The following is a 27,647-nucleotide window of genomic DNA, read 5'->3' as shown; positions in this document are numbered from 1 at the left end:
GGCCTTTGGCCGTGCATGTCAGGAGTTGGCCACAAGGCCTGGCCTATGGCCAGGCTCAGCGGCCAACCCTCCTGCATCCACCCACACCCAGGCTGCACACTGCCTTTGGCCGTGCGCAGCATCAGGTTGGATGCAGTGGGTGGGTTTAAAATTTTTTATAATTCTGGAACCATGGATCCACCAGTGGATTTGCGGGTTCATGCATCAGATGAAAAAACACTAATTGGGCAATTCTTTGCCCACAACGGGGCCCAGGACCCCTCTATGTGTCCTATGTGGTCAAGATACCTGTATCCTGACCCCATATGTGTTTTTGCACTCTTCGTTTCCCACCCCTGAGATGATGCGACAAACAAAATGGCAGCTGCAACTTTTCTGTCAGGTTGCGGCCAGCCAATCAGGGCCTTGCTTTCCCCCCAGATTTGCAGGTCTGGATCTGCTGAAGTTCGGCCTCCCTACATATCTATATTTTTTGGCCATAAATTACTCCAAAACTACTGAACAGATTAACACCAAACCACAAAAAGTGTAATCTGTGGAACAGGATCTAGCTTCCTGCCAAATTTGGTGTATTCTGTTCAGCAGTTTAGGCTGAAGGTGTGTCGAAAGACCCTATTGAAAAATGAATGGGGAAAATACATTTGGGGGCCCCCCTTTTCCTCAGCCCCTGCTTGACGTATCACCCTGAAACTTTCAAGACAGCAGCTGAACTGACCTAAGTATATGTTATGAAAATTTCGTGAAGCTTTGTCAAGCAGCGCCAAAGTTATAGGCAAAACAAAAAATGCTCCGTCCTTGGAAACTAGCTACGAACTAAAACTACCTACTGGCAAATGCCAGTAGCATATATCTATATATAGATACTTATCTATATATAGATACACCCACATATATATATAAGGTTTGGAGGTTATCATTCTTTAAGAAAAATATAGAACAATACTGCAATACCTGTACCCAACTGTTGAGCCCTAATTAGGGCACAGCCGGCCAATATTGGCCCGGGAGGGAGACTGCTTGCCCCCTCCCTTTAGTTACTGCACAAGTTAATATAGAGTAGTAGGACTAGGCATTAAACTGTGTGATATAAATCAATTGCCCCTGAGTATCATTGTGAATTCCCTACATGTCAGAAATCTATGAAAAACATTAGGAAACCTACAATTCATCGATTTTTGACTTTCAGTGATTCTTTATGAATTGGCATCTTTGTAATGGAGGCCCCTCCGTAATCATTTTTCTTAAAATTTTACTTAAGGGTCATGTATAGGACAAACTACAGCTTGTAAGACCTAGGTTACACATTGGAACAGCTTTACTTTCAAAGTTGTTCTTATTGGTAATTTAGGTGTTTCACTTACATCTTTTTGCTTCTCAGAAAAGTTGTGTTTTCTTAATGGTTTTAGGCTTTAATTCTACATTAGAAACAACTGACATTCGGGGGTCATAGTGAGCATCCAGTGGCATGAAAGACTTTGAGCCTGATTTAGGACTTGGAGGGGGGTAATACCCTGTATCCCATCTGATCCGGATATCCCATCTGCCTTATCACAATCCCATTATATCCTATGGGGATCGTAATACTATGGACGGGATATCTGTCACATTTGTGACAGAGTATTCCAACCACCAAGTTCTAAATCAGGCCAATTTATCTGGAGCTCTTTGTCAGCCACCCAAACTGAAGAAATGCTGTACTAAATATCATGCAGTTTGCTACCTTGTGGAATCCTTCCTCTCTATGAACTGATCATCATGTCCTATATGCTGTTAGCACCAGAAGAAAGCAACTGGGATGCTTCCCTCAGGGTTCACCACTGTAGCAGTTGGCCTGGGCAAGATGCTGATGAGTGACCTTGCTGAAAGATATGACTGCGAGACATGCACTTACTGGTGAGTAAGTGAAGCTGTCCCAGTGGTGGCAGCACTGAGAGAAATGCCCCCACACAACTGAGGCCACCTAGTAGCCCAAATGAGTGCAGAAGGGAAGTTGCCCTGGAACTGGTTCAGAGGGCCCTCATAAAAGATGACCTATGATGAGATTGCAGTTAGCAGCACAGCTTTTCAGGAACTCCTGGTACCAGCATCTTTAATTGCCTGTGGAACCTCTTTCCTGGGACGGAGGCTGAGGGAGGCAATTGCCTTGTCCCCACTCATACACTAAGGAGAAATTGAGACAGCACCCCTACAGGTCTTCGGCTTAGAAGTGGGAGAGGTGGGCAAAGTGATGGAAGAAAGACCTTGCCGACTGGTAGTTAAGTTGCTATTAGGTTTAGGGAGTCCTATGCTTGATGCTTTGGGCAGTTGACCTACTCTCTCCAATATGACTCCTCCTGAAGCGAGAGCACAGTAAACATTTTTCTCATGGAAATGATGGTCTCTATGGCCTAGGACCTGCCACAATAGGGGTGATCCAAGAATCAAGAGTAAGAAAGGTCTGTAGAGTCAAAATTAAGTCTTTGTACAATACAACAAAAGAGTGACTCCTCTTTGTTCCAAGGTGCTATACAATGTGGAAGTATTTGAAGTGGTAAAATGGCACCACTAGTGCAACTGGCAGAGCCCTCTTGAACCTTCAAAAACACAGGGATTCATAGACTTGCATCGCTAGTGTGACTGGCAGAGCCCTCTTGAACCTTCAAAAACACAGGTCATCACAGACTTGCACCACTAACTTGTGCAGAAAATTACCTGCTAACTGGGGCAAGTATAAATCCACAAAAAGTCAAGGCATCATGCAAGAAGGCTATTCAATCAGGTAAACCCATAAGCCAATAAATATGGAAATAATAGCTGGGCAAGACACAGTGAAAATACAGCCACAGGACAGATTAGCTAAAATATTTAAGGCCATTTTAGCCACAAGGGAAGCAGTAGAAAATTAGACCGACTCAGTAGTTGTGGACATGAGTTTACTGCATGATGACCAATAAAAACTAACGGACAGAGCCAGCTGAGCTCTGACACGTTTAAGGAACAGTTAATCAACCTCACTGACCATGCTACTGTTCTGAAATACAGGGAGGAAGATTAAGATGGCTAATCCAATTTCAATAATATATATGTGGGGATATATTGCCCAGGAGCATAGAAGGACCCGATTTGGTAACTTTCCTGGACAAGAGGTTGACGCAGCAAATTTTATTTCATTGTCTCTCCAACTTGTATGCCATGGCAAGAGCACACAGATAAGTGGAATGCCACCCGATCCCCAAATGACCCCCGACAACAGTAGGATCATGCCTGCTGAATTACAGAGATATAAGTTTGCGGAGATCAAGGGAGACAGGCTACTATGTTGTTGAGAATACCAAATTTAAGATATTCTTTAAAGACACCCGAGCAGTGCAGCAGCAACCTCTATCTTTATAAAGGTCAAGTGTAAGTTGAGATACTTAGGAGTGTGCGTCACACATTCTTTCCATGTGCACCTTCAGATACTGAATAATGACACAGCACTATTTTTGACAATTCTAAAGAGGTCTGGGACTAGGAGAAGTAGGAAACAACAAAGGGAACAACACCCCAAGAGAAGAAGATGGGTGTTGAGATGGGGCCACTCACCCGAAAAGCAGGATGTCTGCAGGGGTGATGGTATGCCCCCGACCTCCTGGAACACCTCTCTGCACTTTCTGGTGGACACAGAAACCCCAGCAGGTGTGCCAAAAGAAAAGGGGGAGTGGGAGTGGAAGAGAAAAAGACAAAACACTGCCACGTCTTGCTGGTCCAGCCAGGCACCCTGTATCTTCAGGGGCAGGTCGTTGTTGACAGAGTGATAGTAGAGTTAGTACACTCAACTTCCTTGAAACTGAATCTCTCTTTCTGATATGGGCACGGGAGCGGTAGAAGAACACTGGGATGCTTCAGCACTTTTCTTGGATAATAATAACTGCTGGCACAATTAATAACACTGCATTACCAAAAACCCAAACTGAGTACCATAACAATAAGTACTGTGACACTAGGGCTGGCTTCACAGAGATTCACTGTTGCACACTACAATTAGAACTCTGGTTGCACTTATCATGCACAAGAAAGACTAACAAGGGCATTAATTATATCACGTATAACTTTCCTGCATTCATAGGGTTAAACTAAAAAGAACAAAAACAATCCAAGAAATACCAATGTCCACTCTGGGTTTAAACAGTTAGGGTGGCACAGTTTGGTTTGGTTTCACTGTGTGTGTGAAAAACCCTTCATAAGCAAATTCCTCAAACCTGAAACACAGGCATGAATGATACAATTTAAATCCAAGAGTTATGCTATTAGAGAACGAAAGTCACGTAAATGCTCTTTTAAAATTTCACTGCCACTTTTTGTAGTACTTGAGCTTAAGCAGATTTCCTGAAGCACATTTAGGCAAGTAACTACAATAATTACGGAGAATGTTCAGAAATGCATTTGTCTCTTCAAGATAAGCACTCTGCCAAAATACGAGGTCTGAAATACACCAGCTGTTCTAGGAAAGTGCGGCGCTCAAAGAACGAACTCCCTGGAGAATACTATCACTTAGCTGCAGTCTTTTCCAGAGTGCTGGAGGAATGCCTGGTGTCAGCTGGTACAGGAACGAAGAAAAGAATTGCCCCAAAAGTCCTGAATACGAGTATGACAGCAGGGGCTGGACTGCCAAATCAGATGCTGAGATCATGGAGCAAAACAAAGCCAAGCAGGGAGGCATGCTTCACTCTGCTATTTATAGCCAATCAGGAAAGCAGTTGAGTTTCCACATGAGGATGAGTTACCACGCCCAATTAGAAGCACATGTGTACACCACACCCAATTAGAAGCACGTCTACACCCGCTCACATTAGCAAACAAGCATTGGCAAACCAAGCATTGATAAAACCAATTGTGTAACACAGCACATTATGTTTACTTAGAAACATGAAGGTTTAACAAAGAACAGAGATATGCTTTAACCCTAATCCCTGGGGATGCTGACAGATAACGCAGGAGGCACCTTGGGGATTCCTGACAATGGGAAAGATCGAGGGCTGAAGACCGGAAGGCAAACAACATTGTGAGCATGAATGGAGAGAGAGGCTGTAATGGTCAGTGAGCAGTTTGATAGGAAGGGTTTCTAGTGGGTACCAAAGGTACTTGCACCTTATACCAGGTCCAGTTATCCCTAATTAGTGAAATGTAGTCAGTGTCTAGAAGCCAGGCTATCTAGAGATAGCTGTACGAAGAGCAGCCAAGGCTGAACTAGGAAACATGCAAAGCTCTTGCAATACCACTGCAGTCACAAAGTACTCACACATATGAAAGACAATACTTAGTGTTACAAAAACAAAGGTACTTTATTTTAGTAACACAAGGCCAAAAATACTTTGAAGACTATACTCCATTAGGAGGTAAGTAAATTACACAACATATACACTAGTAACCAAAAACAGGTAAGTACACAGTACAAAAACAGTGCAAATAGTGAAAACCACAATACGTTGCAATGGGCCTAGGAGGAACACAAACCATACACTAAAATAGTGGAATGCGAAAGTCAGTTTCCCACCTAGGCAAGTGTAGTGTGTAGAGGGGCGCTGAGAGTGTAAGAAAACACCAAAGATAAGTAACAGACCCCACCCCAGAGCCCAGGAAAGCAGGAGTAACACACACCAAGGGCCAGATGTAGCAAAGCTTTAGCGAGTCACAAATGGCGAAAATTGCCGTTTGCGAGTCACTAAAGCCACTTTGAGATGTAGAAATGCATTTTGCGAGTCGGAACCGACTTGCAAAATGCATTTCCAAGTCGCAAATAGGAAGGGGTGTTCCCTTCCTATTTGCGAGTCGCACTGGTATGCATTTTCATTTACGACCGCGATTGCGGTCGCAAATGAAAGCACAGTTACCATCCACTTGAAGTGGATGGTAACCCAGGCGCAAACGGGAAGGGGTCCCCATGGGACCCCTTCCCCTTTGTGTCTGGCACAAAAATTAATTTTTCAGAGCAGGCAGTGGTCCAATGGACCACTACCTGCCCTGAAAAATACAGAAACAAAAGGTTTCGTTTTTTTTTTCAAAGTGCAGCTCGTTTTCCTTTAAGGAAAACGGGTTACACTTTGAAAAAAAAAAACGCTTTATTTAAAAGCAGTCACGGACATGGTGGTCTGCTGTTCCCAGCAGGCCACCATCCCCGTGAGTGCCCTGAATCGCTATGGGGTCGCAAATTGCGACCCACCTCATTAATATTAATGAGGTGGGTCTTTGCGACCCCATACATACTCGCAGAAGGTGTCTGAGACACCTTTCTGCATTCCAAATTGCGAGTTGCAATTTGCGAGTCGCTGGGACTCGCAAATTGCAACTCGCAATTTGGATCCTACCTACTTCTGGCCCCAAGTTTCCTAAAATACACTAGAAGTCGTGATAGAAGATAATGCAAGAAACAGAGGCGACTGCAAGACACCAACAATGGATTCCTGGACCTGAAGACCTGTGGAAGAAAGGGACCAAGTCTAAGCAGCACTGAAGAGTCCCGGGAGAACAGGAGCCCCTGCTAACCCGGATGAAGGTGCAAAAGAAGAACCACTGATGAGAAGACAAAGGGGGTCATTCTGACTTCGGCGGGCGGCGGAGGCCGCCCGCCAAAGTTCCCCCGACAGAATACCGCAGCGCGGTCAAAAGACCGCCGCAGTAATTCTGAGTTTCCTACTGGGCCTGCGGGCGACCGCCAGAAGGCCGCCCGCCCGCCCAGCGGGAAACACCCTTGCACGAGGATGCCGGCTCCAAATGGAGCCGGCGGAGTGGAAAGGGTGCGACGGGTGCAGTTGCACCCGTCGCGATTTTCAGTGTCTGCTATCCAGACACTGAAAATCTTTGTGGAGCCCTGTTAGGGGGCCCCTGCAGTGCCCATGCCATTGGCATGGGCACTGCAGGGGCCCCCAGGGGCCCCACGACACCCGTTCCCGCCAGCAAGGTTCTGGCGGTCAAAACCGCCAGAACCAGGCTGGCGGGAAGGGGGTCGGAATCCCCATGGCGGCGCTGCCTGCAGCGCCGCCATGGAGGATTCCTCAGGCCAGGGGAAAACCGGCGGGAAACCGCCGGTTTCCCTTTTCTGACCGCGGCTTTACCGCCGCGGTCAGAATTGGCCTGGATGCACCGCCAGCCTGTTGGCGGTGCATCCGCGGTCCCCGGCCCTGGCGGTCTATGACCGCCAGGGTCGGAATGATCCCCAAAGTCACTATTGCACCAAAGAAGACAGATGCAGGTTCCTGGTTGGTGCAGGAGATGTCCTACTTTGGATGGATGAATGCAGTCTGATTTGTGTCGCTGGACTCCGCCAACAAGCCTTGGCAGACGCTAAGCTTGCGGTTAGCATAAAATGGCGCTGCCGAGGACCAGGAGTGATCTAGTGGCCTCTACCCAGGAGGGGGAGACAGATGGGGCTCTCAGCAACTCAGAAAGCCCTCAGAAGACCAGGCAGCATGCCCAGGAGTCCCACAGCATGGGTACAAAGAAGGTGCAAATGGAGGCCCACGCAGCACGACACAAAGGATTCCCACGCCGCTAGATAACCACTCAAGAAGCTGTGCGTCACAGGATGGAGTGCTGGTGGCCCCAAGCTGTGCTGTTCCCCAAGAACTTCTAGGACGATTGCTCACAAGCCTTGGCAACTGCAAGTCATGCAGGGCATGGGGGTATGGTCTTGCACTGGAAGGCAAGCTCTTACCTCCACCAAAGTAGGACAGCTGGACGTTAGGACTGTCGAAGTCACTTTAGTCTACAATCCATGTTACTATATCCACGCCTGTTGTCTGGAGAGGGGACTCAAGCCACCGGTCGTCACTGCAGAGAGGTGCCTGCTGAAGCAGGGAAGTGACTCAGTCACTACACAGGAGATTCCTTTGGTTCTTCTGGTGCAGGCTGAAGACAGGCAGTCCTCGGAGGATGCACAACCTGGAAACTGTTGCAGTTGCTGGCAGGAGCTGAAGATACAATGTTGCAGAAGTCGTCTTTGCTTCTTTGTTGCAGTTTTGTAGAGTTCCTGGAGTAGTCAGCGGTTAATCCGTCTGTAGAAGATGAAGTAAAGGATGCAGAGGATTCCTGCTGGAGTATTGCAATCCAAATCTGAAGAAACACCCAGAGGAGAGACCCTAAATAACCGTGAGAGGGGGATTGATCACATAACCAGGTAAGCACCTATCAGGAGGGGTCTCTGACTTCCCCTGCTGGCACTGGCCACTCAGATGCTCCCAGAGTTCCCTGACCAACCTGAAAACAAGATGGCAGAACCCAGGGACACTCTGGAGGAGCTCTGGGCACCACCCCAGGGGGGGTGATTAACAGGGGAGTGGTCACTCCCCTTTCCTTTGTCCAGTTTCGTGCCAGAGCAGGGACTGGGGGTCCCTTAACTAGTGTAGACTGGATTATGCAAGGAGGGCACCATCTGTGCCCTTCAAAGCATTTCCAGAGGCTCTGGGAGGATACCCCTCCCATGCCTGTAACACCTATTTCCAAAGGGAGAGGGTATAACACCCCTCTCCTAAAGGAAATGCATTGTTCTGTCTTCCTGGAATTGAGCTGCTCAAGCCCCAGGAGCGCAGAAGCCTGTCTGTGAGGTAGCAGAGGTGGCAGCAGCTGGGGCTGCAGTGAAAACCTCAGAAGGCTGGTAGGGCAGTAATGGGAGTCCACTGTGGAGCCCACAGAGTTGATTGGATTGTGCAACCAATACTGGAATCAGTATTGGGGTACAATTCCCATTTGTTAGACACCTTACTTGGCCATATTCAGTTACTATCGTGAAGCTGTACATAGGTATTGACCTATGTGCAATGCACACTTAACATGGCATCCCCGCACTCACGAAGTCCGGGAAAATGGGCCGGGACGATGTGGGAGCACCTCTGCTAGTGCAGGGGTGCCCTCACACACAAGTACTTTGCATCCAGCCTTCAGGGGTGGAAGACTTGCTATATAGGTAACTTAGAAGTGGCCTGGTGCAGTGAAAATGGCTGTGAAATAGTGCATGCACTATTTCACACAGGCTGCAACGGCAGTCCTGTAGAAGCCTTTGTATGGGCTCCTTATGGGTGACAAAAGAAATGCTGCAGCCCATAAGGATCCCCTGGAAACCCAATGCCCTGTGTACCTATGTACCATATACTAGGGACTTATAAGGGGGACCAGTATGCCAATTTGGATTGAAATACTGAGTCACCTGTATGTAGTGACAAATTTAGAAACAGAGAGAGCATGAGCACTGTAGTTCTGATTAGCAGGACTCCAGTGACAATTTAGAAAACAGTGAAACACACTGACAAGCAGGCCACAAACCATAAGCACTGGGGTCCTGACTAGCAGGATCCCAGTGACACAGTCAAAACCACACTGACATCAGGCAGAAATTGGGGGTAACATGCTAAAAAGAGGGTACTTTCCTACAGGGTTTAGTTGCACAATTGCTGATATTTGATAGGAAGGGTTTAGTTGCTCAATTGCTGATAGTAGTGTGATTCTTGGATCACAGATACTACATGGCCATTAAGCGTATTGAGTGAGATGAGACTATACGAACTCAGCCTGGTTGAACAAGACGGAACTAAGAGGGGTCCAATCACCGGATTTCAGGAAGACACTTGACAAGATACACATACACAACTAACATTAAGCATGTGTTCTCTTGGTGCTACTTTGAGCTGAATGCTAAAAGAAAAGAAAGATAGCAGACAAACAGGATATATGAAAATACTTAGACAAGGCAAAAGAGATTCCCCTTCTGCCAAGCCAGACAGAAATTTGAGAGACCCTTCGGACAATATGAAAATTAAGAAATAACTGAACCACCGAAAGGAAAGACACCCAGGGCTTACTGAATACCCACAGCATTTTATGTGGCTTACATGATATTTTGGAATCAAAGCTTCATAATAGTATCCCTTCAGGAACCCTGCCATCATGCTTGATAAAACATCATACAGACTATTATTAATGCTAAACATCAGTTACAAAGTTCAGGGCAAATCTATAGCAGATGACACTCCTACGATAATACTACCCAAAATCCACCCACAACAAAGAAGATTTTTCTAAGCCACAGTGATTCCCCTAATGTTAGATACCTGTTCTACATGCTCAAGATAGCTGCTCCCTTTGGCCCCTAACCAAAGGGTGTTTGCTATGGATCTGAAGAAGGCTATGGACTCAGTCCTCAAGAGATACATTTTTAAAACGTTACTGCAAATGGGGTTATGAGAGACCATGATGAAACTGATCACAGTGCTATACGTTTCACCAACTGTGACGGTCCAGGCTGACCATGTAATGTCAGGCTCATGTGACACTGACAGCAGAACTTGACAAGGGAGTCAACTTTCCCCACTGATTGTTACAAAGGAACACTCATATAGCATATGCAACTCACCATTTCTTTTCATGCATTTCATCAGGTGACCTTGAAGAGGCACATTTCCAGGTATGAAAGTAAACGTGTCTAAACATTGTATATTCCTGACCATATATCTACAAGTCAACTCCAACTTGTCCTTCATGAATTATACCCACATATGAGGGAAACAAACATTTCACATTTTCAAAATTTTAAAACATAAGGCTGATGTAATGGAGGGCAAAGGTGGTACAGCGTTCTCAGTCCATTGATGCAATTTCGCTTTCTGAAAACTCTTACCCAAATCAATTATGGGCAGGATAGCACTGGTTAAAAAAAGTAGCCTTTGCACATCTGTTATACTATTTCACCAATTTACCATTGGTACTAGCTGGTAAGATACTAAAGGACTGGATACATTCTGCTTTCAGTGATCTGAAACAATGTTATCTATGATTAGAGCAGAAAGTTGCTCCATGTAAAGGTTGGAGATGACAGAAGACAGCGTAGAACCCTGTGGGGGACAGGGATGTTTTGCAACCCGGAGGTTATCCATTTGAATGAACTGGTGGTTTAAAAAGGAAGGAGGCGAGATACGAGATATTATAACTCATTTTATATATGCTCAAATCTAATATTATCCCATCTTGAGTTACTACCAAACAAGTATAGAATCACACACTAACGTATAAATTAGCTACATGTCAAGTCATAGTATAACACATCCCCTGCCCTTTTCATAGCCAATATGTGTGCTCAGAATAAAAGCCTCCTTGTCATTAGCATGCTGACCCAGTACATTAAGCTAGGTATAAGCCTCAGGCTTCATATTTCACGTAAATCCATACCCCAAGAGCAGCGATCTGTGTTGTAACTATTATATGTACATAGCGGATTATACAACATCCTGTAAAACTAATCACCTATCTGCACTAGGGCAACTACCAGTCTTTTACACAAATCCATCAAAATTATCCATAAGCCCACTACTATGCAATTTAAGGGCCATAGACAGGCCACAAGTCGAGCTTACCTGGGAGAGTACTCCCATTGGTCGGTGGTGTCCGTATCTTGACGGCTAGCATGGAACATGGGCTCCATCCTGAAGGCATCTTAAAAGTACAGGATGTACAGCCACCTCATGCATCATCATATCTCAAAAGTAATATTGAAACAGGACTCCCCCCGCTAAGCCATGTCGAAATATTGTAACGCACACCAATCCGTGATATACTTATTTCAAAATGGTCTGATGTGATGTATGACTTATATATGGTATTTCACATGTCACGTACAAGATAGGTTATATGTTATATCTAAGATATCTAAAATCCCTGGTAATCATGCACTTCTCTGTGAGGATGCTAAGCGCAAAATCGCTTTATACGCAGTTGTTGGTGTCTCCTTACCAGTACAATAGCAAGTCTGCAGCATTTGTAAGTTAAATACTGTATCTATTCGGCTAAACCATGTCATAGCCATGCAACAATAGTTCAACGTCACACATATAACGGGGGTACCAATATGGCTTTGTGCAACCCATTGTAGTATATAGGAATCGAGGTCCTGGTGGTCTGCACCTTTTCTGGGCTGCGATATATCATCCCCAAGTACAGTAAGGGACCTCCCAAAACATAGTATCCATGTGACGAACGTCAAATAGTAAAATCAGACCCATGCTTAATGAATACGAAAGTTAGCATCCAAAGCCCAACTATGCAATCACGCTGTTGGAAAATTGATTATTGGTAAGGGAAGGTAAGTACCTACACTTAGCAATAGGCCACTAACCCCCACTAAGTTCAGCTAGGTCACAATAAATTAACCCCAGCTCAACCCTTGGTAGCTTTTCAACAAGCGACAAAGCTTAACTTAGGAGACAAAATGTAAAGCATTTAATTATCAAAAAACAGTAATTAAATAAAACACAGGAAATGGTTTAAAAATCAAAAACCAATTTATAACAATAGGGAATATGTGTAGCTTTAACATGACACTAATACCAATAAGATCAGATAAAGGGACCCGGAGATATGAATTTTGAAAGATGTATTGCTTTTTAGCGCTTAGAAATGAATAGCGCCAATCTAGTCATCTGGTCGCACCTCGACCGGGGCAAAATCAAAGTTTACTGCTGACAGCGATGGAGCCCTCCTCGGCTAGAGCAAGCGGGAGGCCTTGGTCAAAAGTTTATCTTCGGAGTTAGACGTTTTCTTGAAGGTTTTCTTCAGCGGGACCAAGTCACCAGTCCAATCCGACCTCCTAGAGCTCGTCCTCAGATACGCATTGTGTGAGCCCTCGGTGAAGATTTCTACTTTTGGACATAGGTGATTTTGTTAGATGAAAATCCTTTGACCGGGGCAAACCTGAATCTTGATCCGACGTCCCATGAGCCATCTTCGGATACCCTGGGTGGGAAGTCCCAGTCTACTTTCTACATTCGGACTTAGTCACTTTTTCAGAGATTATCTTCAGCGGGACTAATCTGCAAGTCACGCTGAGTCGCGATTGAAGCGAGCCGGCTAGAGTTCATGCGACGGGTCGGTCCCTTTATGGAGCTTTTTTCCCAAAAGTTCTCCAAACGTGGATTTTCTTCCAGAAAGTCTTTTAGGAGTCCACAGCTCGCTCCAAGGTCCCAGAAGTTCTGAGCTGCTCCTTGAGGGTGTGTACTACAACTCCCAGAATGCACCTGGCGCAGGCTCCAAATTGGCCAATGGACAGTGGTCAGCTGGTCAGTTTCTTCAGGAGTTGGTACAGGGGACTTTGGTTAGCAGTTTGTCACCTGTAGCAAACAGGGAGTCCCTCCTTGAACCAGTTGAAGCCAGGCAAAGTCCTGCTTGTGGTGAAGCCCAAGTGTGCAGCTGGTGCAGTCCTCAAGAGTGCAGGTCAGGCATCCAGCAGGGCAGTCCTTCTTCTTCTGATGTTCTTCCTTGTAGGGATCTGGTAGAGATTGAGGTGTAGGTGCAGCTCTGCCATATTTATCCTTTCTCCTGGGTGAAAAACAGGGGGATCCTGGTTCTCCAATCAGGTGTAGGGTCCTTCCCCCGTGATGACCACTTCCTGGGAAGTGTGGCAAAAATCATTCCCAGGGAGCAACATTCTTCAAAAATCCATCATGGCTGAAACTGGTTTTTGGAGGATACATCTACCTGAGACCACCTACTGGTGTGGCTAAAGATCCTAAGCACACCCCTCGTCTGCCCTCTCCTAATCTAATCAAGGGGGTACCTAATTGTCTGGGGTTGCAGGGTGTGAGGGAGGAGCGGGTTGCCCCAAATGTCCCTCCCTGCCTTTGAAGACCAGTTTAGCAGCCCTCCCCCTTCCTGCTTCCCCATCTGCTGAGGGAGAACTTCCCCAGGCACATTCAGCCCAGGTCACTTCACAGCTCATCAAGGCAGCCTGGCCAGGCTGCCAGAGGCTGACCAATCAGAGAAAGGAACTATAGAGCTGAAGTTGGCAACTTTTTAGATATAGTTTAAAACTCTTTCCCTGAACTAGTTATATTAAGTCCAACAATTGTAAGTTGTGGGACTTATTAGAACAATTAATATGATACCAACTTGAGGTATCTGACAATTAGGGGGACATTGTAAATTAAAATAAAGCCTCCCCATTTTAGCTTATGGAGGCCATTCACTACTTTGAGGGAATCACAAATTTGGCAATTTCACCTCACCAGGGCTTATAAAAGACACTGGGCACCTCAGCAGTGCACCTATGGGTGCACTATCTATGCTGGGGGTCCTAAACTGACATGCCCTACCATATACTAAGGACTTATAGGTAGATTGATACTGCCAATTTTAATTAGCCTAATTTGCATATCCACTTTACACAGAGCACTGGCTCTGGAACTGGTAAGCAGAACCCAGGGCACAGCCACGAGTCAATAACCACCAATATGTGTCCAAAACGTTTGGGGGTGACCAGGGCAAAAAGGAACACTTTCCTACACACACCAAAGCAACAGTATACTGCCACCATATAGTACTATAACAGGGTAGTGTTAATAAATGACATGAGGATTCCAAAGGTAATATGTGACAAAATGCTTATCAAAATCTTCCAGAAATTGCATATATTGTGACAAATGAAGAACATTACAAAAGGGAAAGACCCAATCCTAGTTGTATCATACAAACATGATGGTTATATGTGTATCAGCTTTATCATAATCAGTGTCAAGTAGAGAAAATTCTACGAGTTGTCTGACTTCCACAGAATTATAATTACCATACATCCTTAAATTTCCCTAGCCATGATTACTCAGACAATTTTCTTGTCTATAGCATGCATCATTATGCCCAATATGTCATAAAATAATTTGAGTTTGTTACCCCTTGATGTACCCGAATACTTGTAAAACCTATACCCGCACAGCCTCAAAAGAAAGTAGTACATTAATGATTCAATCACCCAAAAAGTAATGTAATTTATGGTCTACATTAAGGCCCTCTTCCAAAGTTCTGAGTCTCATAATCCACAAGGCTTCACGTTGACGCAGTCTAAGCTCCCGATTGCTACTCATATTATCCTGTTGCAACATGTCTGTTCCATGATACGAGAATTCCTTGTGCGGACCCTGTCTCAAGCACAAGCAAATATGTAAAGCAGGGGGATTGTCGCTCATCCTCCTGTTTCACTGTCCTGAAGTGTTCAGCTATTCTCTCTTTCACTGGTCTAATTGTACTGCCTATGTATATCTTATTACATCTACAGATTATAACATACACTACATACTGTGATGTTCAATTCATATTCTCTCTCAGATAGTAAATAGGGCTATTGTTACAATTGAACGCAGTCAATTTCCTGATGATCCTACACATAGAGCATTCGCCACATATGTAGAACCCCTTGCCATTCATTTGTAACCAGTTGTCTCATCATCTAACCCTCAGGTAACTTGGGCCGATAAGACTTCTTATATTCTGGCCCTTGCAAAAGGTCATACTAGGGTGTTTGGTAATATATGGTACAATTTTGTCATCTTTTGTTGCAGGTATTAGCGTTTATTAAGTATTTTGCTAATATTCCTGGTATTTCTCCCATACGTGGATATGAGTCTGAGCTTGTCTGGAAATCCCTTGCTCTTCTTCTTACGATCTTTCAGTGTAGCTTACCTTTTCAGTAAGAGGGCCCTATTGAATGCTTCCTTAACAATACTACTATAATAACCCCTCTTGATGAATCTCCCTTCAATTTATTTCAGGTTCTTCATAAACTCCACATCTGAGCTACAATTTCTGCTTGCTCTTACCCTTTCCTCATAAGGAAAAAACCCTTAACCGATGTTTGGAGTGGGCACTATTCACATGAAGAATATCATTGCAAGAGGTCTCTTTCTGAAACATACAGCTGCCAAGACGGGTACCTCATACATATAACTCCATGTCCAGGAGCTGCATTTTCATCGTATCATAGTGGATTGTAAAATACATATTACATGTATTGTTATTGAGATATTCTGCAAAAGCTAGCAACTCATTCACAGTCCCAATCCAAACCATCAAAATATCATCAAATGTAACATCCCCAATAATAAATATGCTGTACCCATTTGGCACCCTCGGTACCTCAGACCCACTCCAGATCAAACCACCCTATAAATAGGATGGCCTAAGAAGGAGTGAATCTGGAGCCCATCGCAGCACCACATGTTTGATGTACCATTTATCATCAAAGAGAAAAACATTGTTAATAAGAACAAGCCGTGTAATTTCCAAAAGCATCTCTGTGTGTGACAGAAATTCTATCGGTCTTCTATTCAGAAAGTAAGTCAAAGCTATCATACCAAATTCATGCATAATGTGAGAGTAGAGGGATACTACATCTAATGTGACCAGTATAATACCATCTTCCCATGTGATATCATTGAGAATATTCAAAACATGTTTGGTGTCCCAGATATAAAAGGGTACGTTCTTCACATAAGGTTGCAAATAACTATCAATATAGTGCAAAAGTGTTTCTGTCGGCCCCCTAATCCCTGACACTATTGGTCTACCTGGGGGAAAGGGGCATTTTTATGTACCTTGGGAAGTGCGTAAAGGCAGAGGTATCTGGATTTATCAATCTTAACAAGTACGGACTCATCCAGAGAAAGAAAACCTTCACCATACCATGTCCTGGTCCCCTTATTGATCATATTCATAATCTTAGCAATGGGGTTTCTATTCAAGGGAGTATAGCATGAAGTGTTACTTAGCTGATTTAATATCTCATTGTTATACTCTTTTTTTATTCATAACCACCACATAACCTCCTTTTTCTGCCTCTCTAATAATTACTGTATTGTCCTCTTGAAGAGTTCTTAATGCTTACCTTTTTTCACATCACAAATTATTCTTTACAAAGTTAGACAATTTGTGTACCAATGTCTCCTTTAATGTATTCATGTCTCTGCATACATTTCTGAAGAAAATATCACAGTTGCTGTCTGGCGAGGAACAGGAACTCAACTTGGACTTCAATTTACATCCAATGTCTGTGCTGAGGCCCACTTCAATACCCAGGGCCCCAGCTATCTCCCTGACACTCCCAGTATGTTCCTCATCTTTAGTCAGTGAGATTAATTTGCTTGTGTCTATACTATCCTGTTTGGACAAATTACTCAGTAGTGTCTCCTCCCGACTATGTATCTGGGTTGGAGTATGGGTAGCAAAGTATTTCTTCAGTTTTAATTTCCTTACAAATTTAAGTACATCAACTTTAAACATGTCCAAATCTACATCTGTTAGTAGGCAAAAGCCCAGACTCATCTTAACTACCCTTGTCATTTCTATAGTTAATGTCACATCCGAGAGGTTGATCAACCTAACATCAACATTTTCCATAGTGTGTAAAGCCCCATCTATTTCTTCCCGGGCCATGACCTGGTTTGCATCCCCACTTTGTCCAAGAGCTGACCTTTTGCCCCTCTTGCCTCTTCTTGTTTTGGCATGTTTCTGGGACAGGGATTTGTATTCACATTGCCCATCCGAAAACGTTTTACCTCTACTAAAAATCAATTACCTTTTAGTACCAGATCTACCCTCCCCTGGGTCTGACATGCTCTCATTATCACTAGGTGGTAAACTAGATGACTCATCACTTTCACTCTCAGACTGTGTCATAATCAGGTGGTCAGGGGGTTGGAGCACCAGATGGTCAAACCTACTTGCAAAGGTGAATACCCTATCTTCCTTATAATTTCTCTCATCCATTTCGAGATTCCTTGCTTTCCTACATCATTCAAAATCACATGATTCTTCTGTGGAGGATCTAGTAAATTTATATCCCTTATTTACTTCTCAAGTAAAGCTGTACCCTGTAGCAACTTATTGACCTTCCTCTCTGCGTTTTCTATCAGTATAGCCATAAGGTTAATTTATCTCCTCATTAATTAATGTTCCCATTGGAGCAATAAGTCCTCCTCTAAGTCATCATAAGTAGGAAAACTTTGGGCCCTCAATCCACTAGGAATCCTATTTAGTTTTATGTACTGTTTTAAAGTAATAACATCCCATAATTTCAATAGTTCAGACATTTAAATTTTGCCAGTCTCTTCAATTTCTCCTCCAGTCCTTCTTTTCTATTCACTGTACACGTTATATTCTTACCCTTGTGAAGATTGTTGAATAACTCCTCCACAGCCTTCTCCTGGTCCGTCATCTTCTAGAATTACCTGGTGCATCCAGATGTGACAAAGTAGCCTCTTTCTAGTATGGTTACCCCCATTTTTTGGTCTGTCTGTCAGTGTGTTTTGACTGTGTCACAGTGATCCTGCTAGTCATGGCCCCAGTGCTTATGGTTTGTGGCCTACTTGTCAGTATGTTTCACTGTTTTGTCATTATGCTTGACTATGTCACTGGAGACCTGCTAACCAGGACCCCAGTGCTCATGTTCTCTCAGTTTCCAAATTTGTCTCTACATACTGGTAACCCAGTATTTCACTCCAAATTGGCAAACTGGTCACCCCTTATAAGTCCCTAGTATATGGTACTTAGGTACCCAGGGAATTGGGGTTCCAAGGGACCCCTGTGGGCTGCAGCATTACTTTTGCCACCCATAGGGAGCCCATGCAAAGGCTTCTACAGGACTGCCACTGCAGCCTGTGTGAAATAATGCATTCACTTTTTCACAGCCATTTACATTACACCAGGTCACTTATAAGTCACCTATATGTCAGGTCTTCCAACTCTGAAGGCTGGGTGCAAAGTACCTGTGTATTAGGGGGCACCTGCACCAGCAGAGGTGTCCCCACATCATTAAGGCCCATTTTCCCAGACTTCGTGAGTGCAGGGACCCCATTTTACATGTGCACTGGACATAGGTCAATACCTATGTCCAGGTTCACAATATTAACCCAGAATATGGCCATGTAAGGTATCTAATAACTGGGAATTGTACCCCAATACTAATTCCAGCATTGGTTGCACAATCCCATGCACTCTGGGGACTCCACAGTGGACCCCCAGTACTACCATACAAACCTTCTCCAGGCAGCCAGGCAGCCTCAGCTGCTTCCACCTCACAGATAGGTTTCTGCCCCCCTGTTGCTTGAGCCGCTCAAGCCCAGGAAGGCAGAACAAATGATTTCCTTTTGGAGAGGGGTGTTACACCCTCTCCCTTTGGCAATAGGTGTTACAGGCATGGAAGGGGTAGCCTCCCAGAGCCTCAAGAAATGCTTTGAAGGGCACAGATGGTGCCCTCCTTGCATAATCCAATCTACACCGGTTCAGGGACCCCCCAGGCCCTGCTCTGGTGCGAAACTGGACAAAGGAAGAGGGAGTGACCATTCCCCTGTCCATCACTACCCCAGGGGTGGTCCCCAGAGCTCCTCCAGAGTGCCTCTGGGTTTTGCCATCTTGGATTCCAAGGTGGTGGGGCACTCTGGGAGCATCTGACTGGCCAGTGCCAGCAGGTGACGTCAGAGACCCCTCTTGATAGGTTAGGTGACCAATCCCCCTTTCAGGGTTATTTAGGGTTTTTCCTCTGAGTGTTTCTTCAGATTCGGATTGCAAGACTCCAGCAGGAATCCTCTGCATCCTTTACTTCATCTTTCAGCGACTGAACCGCTGAACTCTCCAGGAACTCTACAAAACTGCAACAAAGAAGCAAAGACGACTTCTGCAACATTGTCACTTCAGCTCCTGCCAGCAACTGCAACAGTTTCCAGATCTTGCATCCTCTGAAGATTGCCTGTGTTCAGCCTGCAGCAGAAGAACCAAAGGAATCTCCTGGGGAGTGAATGAATCACTTCCTTGCTTCAGCAGGCACCTCCCTGCAGCAACGACCAGTGGTGTGGGTCCCCTCTCCAGATGACTAGTGTGGATCCAGCTACACAGGTGGTGGACTAAAGTGACCCCAACAGTCTCAAGGTCCAGCTGTCCAACTTTGGTGGAGGTAAGAGCTTGCCTCCCCACGCAAGAAAGCACCCCAGTGCACCAGGGGACTTGTAGTTGCCAAGGCCCGTGTGCAACCTTCCAAGAATTCTTTGTTCACAGCACAGCTTAGGCCCCCAGCACTCCATCCTGCGATGCACAGCTTCCTGAGTGGTTCTCCGGTGGCGTGGGATCCCTTTGTGTAGTGCTGTGTCGGCCTACATTTGCACCTTCTTTATCCCCAGGCTGTGGGACTTCTGTGTGCGCTGCCTGGTCTTCTGAGGGCTCTCTGAGTTGTTGAGAGCCCCCTCTGTCTCCCCATCCTAGGTAGAGGCCACCAGGTCCCTCCTGCTCCCGGGCATAGCCATTTTCTGATAACCGTGAGCTTTGCATGTGCCAAGGCTTGCTTGCAGAATCTAGTGACACAAACAAGTCTGCATTCATCCATCCAGCATGGGACATCTCCTGCACCAACCAGGAACCCTCATCTGTCTTCTTTGGTGCAATGCTGACTGTCTTCTCACCAGTGTTTTTTCTTTTGCACCTTCATCCGGTTTAGCAGGGGCTCCTGTTAACCCTGGACTATTCAGTGCTTCTTGGACTTGGTCCCCTTCTTCCACAGGTCTTCAGGTCCAGGACTCCATCATTGGTGTCTTGCAGTCTCTTCTGGTTCTTGCATAATCCTCTATCACAACTTCTTGTGTGTTTCAGGAAACTTACTGTGATTTACTCCTGTTTTTCTGGGCTCTGGGGGGGGGTATTATTTACCTTTGGTGTTTTATTACACTCCCAGCGCCCCCTACACACTACACTTGCCTAGGTGGGAAACCAACTTTAGCACTCTTCTATTTTTGCGAATTGTTTGTGTTCCCCCTGGGCCCATTGCAACCTATTGTGATTTTCACTGTTTGCACTGTTTTCTATTTACTTACCTGTTTTTTGGTTACTAGTGTATATATTGTGTGTGTTACTTACCTCCTAAGTGAGTAAAGTCTCCAAGGTATTTTTGGCATTGTCTCACTAAAATAAAGTACCTTTATTTTTGTAACACTTAGTATTGTCTTTCCTGTGTGTGAGTGCTGTGTGACTACAGTGGTATTGCAAGAGGTTTGCATGTCTCCTAGTTCAGCTTTGACTGCTCTGCCTACAGCTACCCCTAGACAGCCTGGCTTCTAGACACTGACTACATTTTACTAATAAGGGATAACTGGACCTGGTATAAGGTGTAAGTACCTTTGGTATCTACTACAAACCAGGCCAGCCTCCTACACCTGAGATTTACAAATGAGATCACATAGTGCAGCCTCCCATTCAGAGTAACTATAAGATGCAAGGTGGTTGGGAATAGTGGCGCACTCGCTGTTCTATTGTGACAGTAATAACATAGTCCGAACTAGCTTCCCAAGTTGCAGGTGCTCAAGGAGAAAGGAAGAACCATATTACTTCCTCAACAACTTGGAGCCCACTTGAATGAATCCACATTATGATCATCAGTAAGTCAGTGTAGCTTCATTTTCTTCTTAAGCAAGTCATCATTACCCATACAATGACAACACATTTTTTGTCAATGCTACATGAGTTGTAGCTGACTTCTTCAGGACTATAATAAATCCAAAATCATACATACTTTGTTGGTGGAGTCAATCGGTTCAAAATAAAATCCCATAACCAAAGATGTAGTCATGCCATTTGTGCATCGAAGTACACACGTGACAATGATATGTTCATAGAGAAGAAGGGAAATCTCCTTACTCTCTTTGATTAGGTGTCAGATGAAAACCTCTTACCTAAAGGAAATAGATCATGCTCAAAAACCCAAAGTTTGTTATAGTTCCATGAATAAAATGAAAAATGCTCATAGCATACTTAGTCATCACGTCTTATGTACCTTTCAAGTGCCTGTGCCTCAGTAGCAACTATCTCCAACAATCCAAAAATATACTTCCTCTGTATGTGTGTGTAATCACAGTCACGAATGTGAGTATGTTAAAAATAAAGAATACAAAGTCAGGTCTTATCGCTTATTAATTAGCCACTACTAAAGTGGAGGTAAGAAGCCATTCAGATTATAGTGGTTCGTGCGTAAATCAATAAAATAAAACGACACCATTATTGTCTAGTCGTTGTGTTAAATTCCTCAATATCTTAACCAATTGTATTACAGCTACAAATGGTGCATGGATTACACTGGCCATGATGTGGAATAGCATAGTAAAGTCTCAGGGGAAGATATAGATTTAGGCTTACAAGGTACCCTGTCACAAATGTGACAGAGTACCATGTTCAACAAACTCTGGATCTGCCAACTCTATTTAGATTTGGACCAGCCGTCAAAGTTCTCTCAGTGGTGTTCCTGTTGGTTCCAATGACAGAAAGCTTACTCGATATCCTTTAAGAGTGCTGGCCATCGAAGTAAAAAAGGATGAATTAAACCCAGATCTTTCTGACTGGGGGTGAATGTTTGCATCATTCAGCATTCCGTCCGTCATCTGTTCTTTTAGTTTTGCTGCCCTAAGTGGGAATGGTATGCCCAGACGTGGGCCCTGTGCTCACTGCACCGCAGGTTTCAAACTTGCCTGGCTGATGAAGGGTGATACCTGGAAACTGGTCCCAGGAAGCTTGTTTCCAGTGCAGGGAGGACCTGGCTTGGCAGCTTGGCCTGGACTGTTCTCTTGGGGAACAGGGTCAAGACTGATTTGCATATGGTTGGTCCAAATTAGGGTGGCGTGGTAGGCAAAAAAACCAGTGGATTGAACCCAGATATTTGTTGCTGGGGTGAAGGTTTGCATTGTTCAGCATTCCATCCATCATCTGTTCTTTTTGCTTTTGTTGTCCTAAGTGAAAGGCGCATGCCCAGATGTGGGCCCTGTGCTCCCTGCACCACTGGATTCAAGCTAACCTGGCTGATGAAGGGTAATGCCCTGAGACTGGTCCCAGGATGACTGTTTCCAGTTCAGGGAGTACCTCAATAGGCAGTACAGGCTGGGCTGTTCTCATGGGGAACAGGGTCAAGACTGATTTGCATATGGCTGGGATCTAACTGGGGTGGGGTGGTGGGCAAAAAGTTGATGGACTAAAATCACTAAATCCAGGTCTTTGTGACTGAATGTTTGTATTGTTCAGCATTCTGGCCATCATCTTTTCCTTTGGCCATCAGAGTAAGGGCATCATACCAGCTGCCCTCTTTAGGGCAGATAGTTTGATGTCCTTTTTCTGTCCATCATTGCCATGGAAAACCTGGTGGTGATGAGTACAAACATAACAATAATGACCGCTACATACATAGAAAAAAACACTGTGGGTGTGCGGGTTATTAGTCATTTGTGGTTTTAAAAACAAACTACCACTTTTGAAGTTTGTTTTGGAAAACCAAAATGTTTGGTCAAAACCATGGCAGCTATCCATCAAACATTGGCACCTTCAGAGGAACTGCCATAATGGTACAGAGATTACCACAGGGAAAGTGGTAATCTCTATATATGGCAGTTACCTGTCCCTCAGAGTGGATAACGTATTGTCCTCCTCCTCCGTGACAGAGTAAAGCCCACCATAAATCAGGCCTTTGTGTCAAAGATGGTGCCTTGTAATTAGAAACATTAGTACACTTTGGGCAACTACTGTACATCAATATTTTGTGATCTATAAATTGGTGGCACAGGAAACAGAAACGTAAGACTGTAACACATCTTTTAACCTTTACAGGCTGCTGCACGCCACGAGTCCCTGACAACTCTGAACCTAGCGAAAAAAGCCAAGTGGCGCAAAGAGGCACAGGAGAACCAAGACACTGACGAAAATGAAGAGTCTAAGCTTTAATAATTTTGCTATTCAAAAAAGTACACTTGGATCCGAAAACCACACACGAAAATAACATCTCTCAAAAAGTTACGAGCAAGACTCCACTTGAGCGAGGACAGACTACAGGAACTTTACAAAAGAATTAGAACACTTTAATCCAGATGTTCAAATATATGTGGTGCCTATGTGATTGTCCCAGTGAAAAAGCTTCTTTAGCCAAGCTGAAAGACAAAGGCAGCAAGCTACTTGGAAGCCCTCACAAAATGATAAACACATCAGGTAAAAATCAGCAGACCACATGCACAAAGATGACCACCAAGGAAAATGTCTTATAGTCTAAGTGACCAGAAATTAGTAAGCATTTTAAAAAAATGGAATAGATGCCTAATTTTAATATTACAGCATGAAAATGAAACGGGAGCTAGTGAGGTTCTAAAAGCATGTTTTCTGCATACATATCTCGAGCATTAGAGAGACCGGAAATGTGCTTTTACCTTCTAACACAACCACAAAGCAATAACCTAAAGCAGTGGTTCCTAAACCTTTGCCTGCACTAGAGCCCCACTTAAACATTACTGGAACCCGAGAAATCCCACTGAGTCACTATTGTAACCCCAGTACCCTGGCCTGTGCAATTTTGATCTTTAGAAGTTCAAACCAATACACAAAAGTATGGAAATAAGGGATCATCAAACAAATAAACAAATTATAAAATATTGTATTTAATTCACAGTCATCATAAAAAGATCTGCATTTTAATTTGCATGGGAATGTTGCAGCTTTTATAAACTTAACTGCGGCAGCTCATAGCCCACACTTACTATATTCTGTTTGAAGCACTTACACTGGTCCCACAAATCAATTATTGCAATGTAATTGTTAGCCTTACATTTCAAATCCCTTCACATTTAGAGAACGTTTTAAAACGTTCAGCTTTACAGTTTGCTTCCTTATAGATAATAATCTCTCAGTATCATTATTTTAATTTTGTAAGCCGTCGTGGACCCCTTTAGCAGGTGTAGAGGCACTCCGCAAGGGTACCTCGACCAAAGGTTAAGAACGGTTGCATTTAGTACACAAAGAGGGTCTAAAATGCGAAATAGACAAGAGATACGGCTCTTTACTGCTGCAGTTCACACATAATTATCAGGTCAATGCAGCAGCAGGAGAATTCAATAAAAGACAACATTGGACCTCATTTTTTTCAAAGCACTATAGACTCTCTAATTTATCGTCAGCGGTTTAAGTGACTTCAATTAAACGGAGGCTCACCTTATGAAAAATAGCATCTTGCGTAACAACCAAGGCCCATATTTATACTTTTTTAGCGCTGTATTTGCGCCGCTTTTTGACGCAAAACGGCGCTAACTTACAAAATAAAATAGTATTTTGCAATTTGCCGTTTTTGCTTCGAAAAGCGGCGCAAATGCGGCGCTAAAAAAGTATAAATATAAGCCCAAGAGTCCTAAAATATCAAACTTTAGTAATACTCCGGAGGGAGATAATGACAAGAGAAAGAACGGAAACTTTATTTGACCAGTGATTTTCCCTCAAGTAAGTAATATTTTACATAGCAGAATGTAAAAAAAACGTTGTGTTTGAATGTCTTTCCCTACTGTATCCTTTTTGCCTTCTTCCAAAAGAAGGAATATAGTGTTTGGTAAAAAAAGATCAGAGAAAATCTAAGGTAACGGTGGATTGCAATTCCTGGCATCATTTTTAATTGTATGAAGAATTCATTTTTGTGAAGAGAAAGCTATTTTTGAAAAAAAAAAAATGTTTCGTGCATGTTGCTTGCGTGCGAAATCATTTCGTAGAGTCAACTACAAATGCATGTATTCGGTATGCTTTGTATTCTATACACACGGATTTTCTCGCAACTTGTGTTACTTGTTAATCACGTCAGTATATTCTGTTTTATTACCCATTTATGTTAATAAATTAAATTCAGTGTTAATGAAGAACTGACTGGATTCCATTAATTAATTGTCCACGCGAAAACATTTTTTAGAATATGAATAGAACCTAGTTATTAAAACAGAAATAATCTCATTAATAAGTAGAATAAATATTTAGAGAGTTTGAGCAAAACCTTTCTCGTCAATGGAGGGTTGTGAGTCTGAAGACTTGGTTGTATATGTTTAATATGTTTTAGACTTCTAAGGATTTAATAATATTTCTGCTTACTGCAAAGCTATGACTGTGATATATTCCCAGGAATGCTCACTTACATATCCATGCTTTTCTGAAACGTGCGGATGTACATGCTCTCCTGCAGAAATGAGGCACTAGAGTGCATTTGCGTCAGGTAAGGCTTTTCCTGAACTCCATGGTGAAGGTTTGTTTCCCTCCTGAGAACCCCTCCCTTACATTTTAACCAATATTTGCGTCGTTTCCTCTCCTGTCCAAACCAATACCTTGTCGTCCTTGACAGGAGTGAATATACAGTTGCTTTCGGGGTGGTAACAAAGCTTATCCCGTTGCATAATGCCTATAATATTCGTTTGATTTAGGATACTTGCATGTTACACTGAGCTACTAATCAGACCTCAAGGTACTGAAATTATTAGATGACATAGCAGACAAACTCCGCTCAGTTAACCAAATTAAGAGGCAAACCTCCAGATTATAATGACTTTCTAAAATTTCGAGTGACAAACGTACCTGCTGAACAATGAGAGCAAGAAGTGACTTTTAGACCCCACCATATAGAAAGCCTTACAATCTCCTTATTTAAACTCATATGTGTTTGAAAGCTTCAGACTAATTCTCTGAATGGATCTGTGCATCAAACAGAGATTTTAATGTCATTCTTTATACATGTTAGAAATTGGGTCTCTAGTTGGCAGAGATACGCACCCTGTCCAAGTAGAGACAACAATCCTAGTCAGGGTAAGTCAGATACACACATTTAATTTAACTGTGCTCACCCCCTGGTACGTTGGCACAGAGCAGTCTGGCTTAATTTAGGAGGCAATGTGTAAAGTATTTTTGATACACTTACATTACAGTAACACAGTGAAAGACACCACAAAAAGACTCCACACCAGATTAGAAAAATAGATGATATTTACCCAATTAACATAAGACCAAAACAACGAATATCCAATCAGTAGAAGTAGAGATATGAATTTTTAAAGATTAAGGGCCCCATTATGAGTTTGGCGGTCGGACCGCCAGAGCGCCATGTTGGTGGTCTTTCAAACCGCCCTAATAAAAGTTATAGAGGCAGGGCTGCCAACAGCCAACCGAAACAGGCAGACCGGCAGTGGCGCGGAGGCCTGAAAATGGGAAGTAGACCTCCAGCCCTGCAGCACAACCACCAAACACTGATCATATTTTAAACCTAAAGCTGCAGTGGTGGGCACCCATGGCGGTCAGCCAATGGCGGTCTGAAACATGAAGATCCACAGACACCAAAGTAATACACAACAGCACATTGGATGGATTTGAAAACAACACAGGTGACACAGATTGCCGCACTGGACACACCTGCAAAGGACACTATAAAACACACCCCTTCACACACCACAATCCTTTGTATTTACACTGCAACACACTCAAGCCAGAGCCAATAATTCAACACAGCAGTGCAGATACCACTTTTTTCTCACCATCTCTTATCACACCCACCACACATTCTGTCCAGTCACATCCTTTTGCATTTCCCCCATTAGTAAGTCACTGTCAAGTATTTTTTTTTCAGTTCCACTGTGTCACGTTTTAAAAATCCAGATTTTTCTGATGAGTTGAAAGCCATGGTGGATGAAATCATAAGAGTAGAGCCACAGTTGCTTGGAGCCCAAGTCCAGCACACTCCTCTCAGTAGGAAAATGGAAATGTGGGACAGGATAGTCTACAGAATGAATGCTATAGGCACCAACCTGCACACAAAAGAGGACATCAGGAAGAGGTGGAACAACCACAGAGGCAAGGTCCATTCCCTGACCTCCAGTCCCCAGCTGCAGGCCAAGTAGACTGGTGGTGGCTCTCCCAGTGCCCCATTACATCTCTTTCCATGGGAGAAGGAGGTCTTGGCAATCCTGCATCCTGAGGACTTGACAGGAATACCTGGGGGAGTGGCAACCGCCACTGCCAACAGGCTAACGTTGTTGGCAGTGGCAGTCGTGGGCCAATGGCTGTGTCGGGCGGCAGTG

At 44.0% G+C, this 27,647-nt stretch overlaps 1 protein-coding gene across 1 annotated transcript in view; it reads left to right on the top strand.

Moving 5' to 3' along the window:
• The window catches only part of FAM162B (family with sequence similarity 162 member B), an 81,137-nt gene extending 55,689 nt beyond the window's left edge, over window positions 1–25,448 (top strand). The window contains exon 4 of the mRNA XM_069236755.1: window positions 23,395–25,448. Within this exon, the coding sequence (XP_069092856.1) occupies window positions 23,395–23,508 (114 nt within the window). The 3' untranslated portion in view covers window positions 23,509–25,448. The remainder of the gene's footprint in view (window positions 1–23,394) is intronic.
• Window positions 25,449–27,647: the final 2,199 nt, after the last annotated feature.

The sequence above is a fragment of the Pleurodeles waltl genome, chromosome 5 (assembly GCF_031143425.1).
Source record: "Pleurodeles waltl isolate 20211129_DDA chromosome 5, aPleWal1.hap1.20221129, whole genome shotgun sequence".
Taxonomy (NCBI): Eukaryota; Metazoa; Chordata; class Amphibia; order Caudata; family Salamandridae; genus Pleurodeles; species Pleurodeles waltl.
The sequence above is the reverse complement of the archived record's forward strand: the minus strand, read 5'-3'. Positions and strand labels throughout refer to the sequence as shown.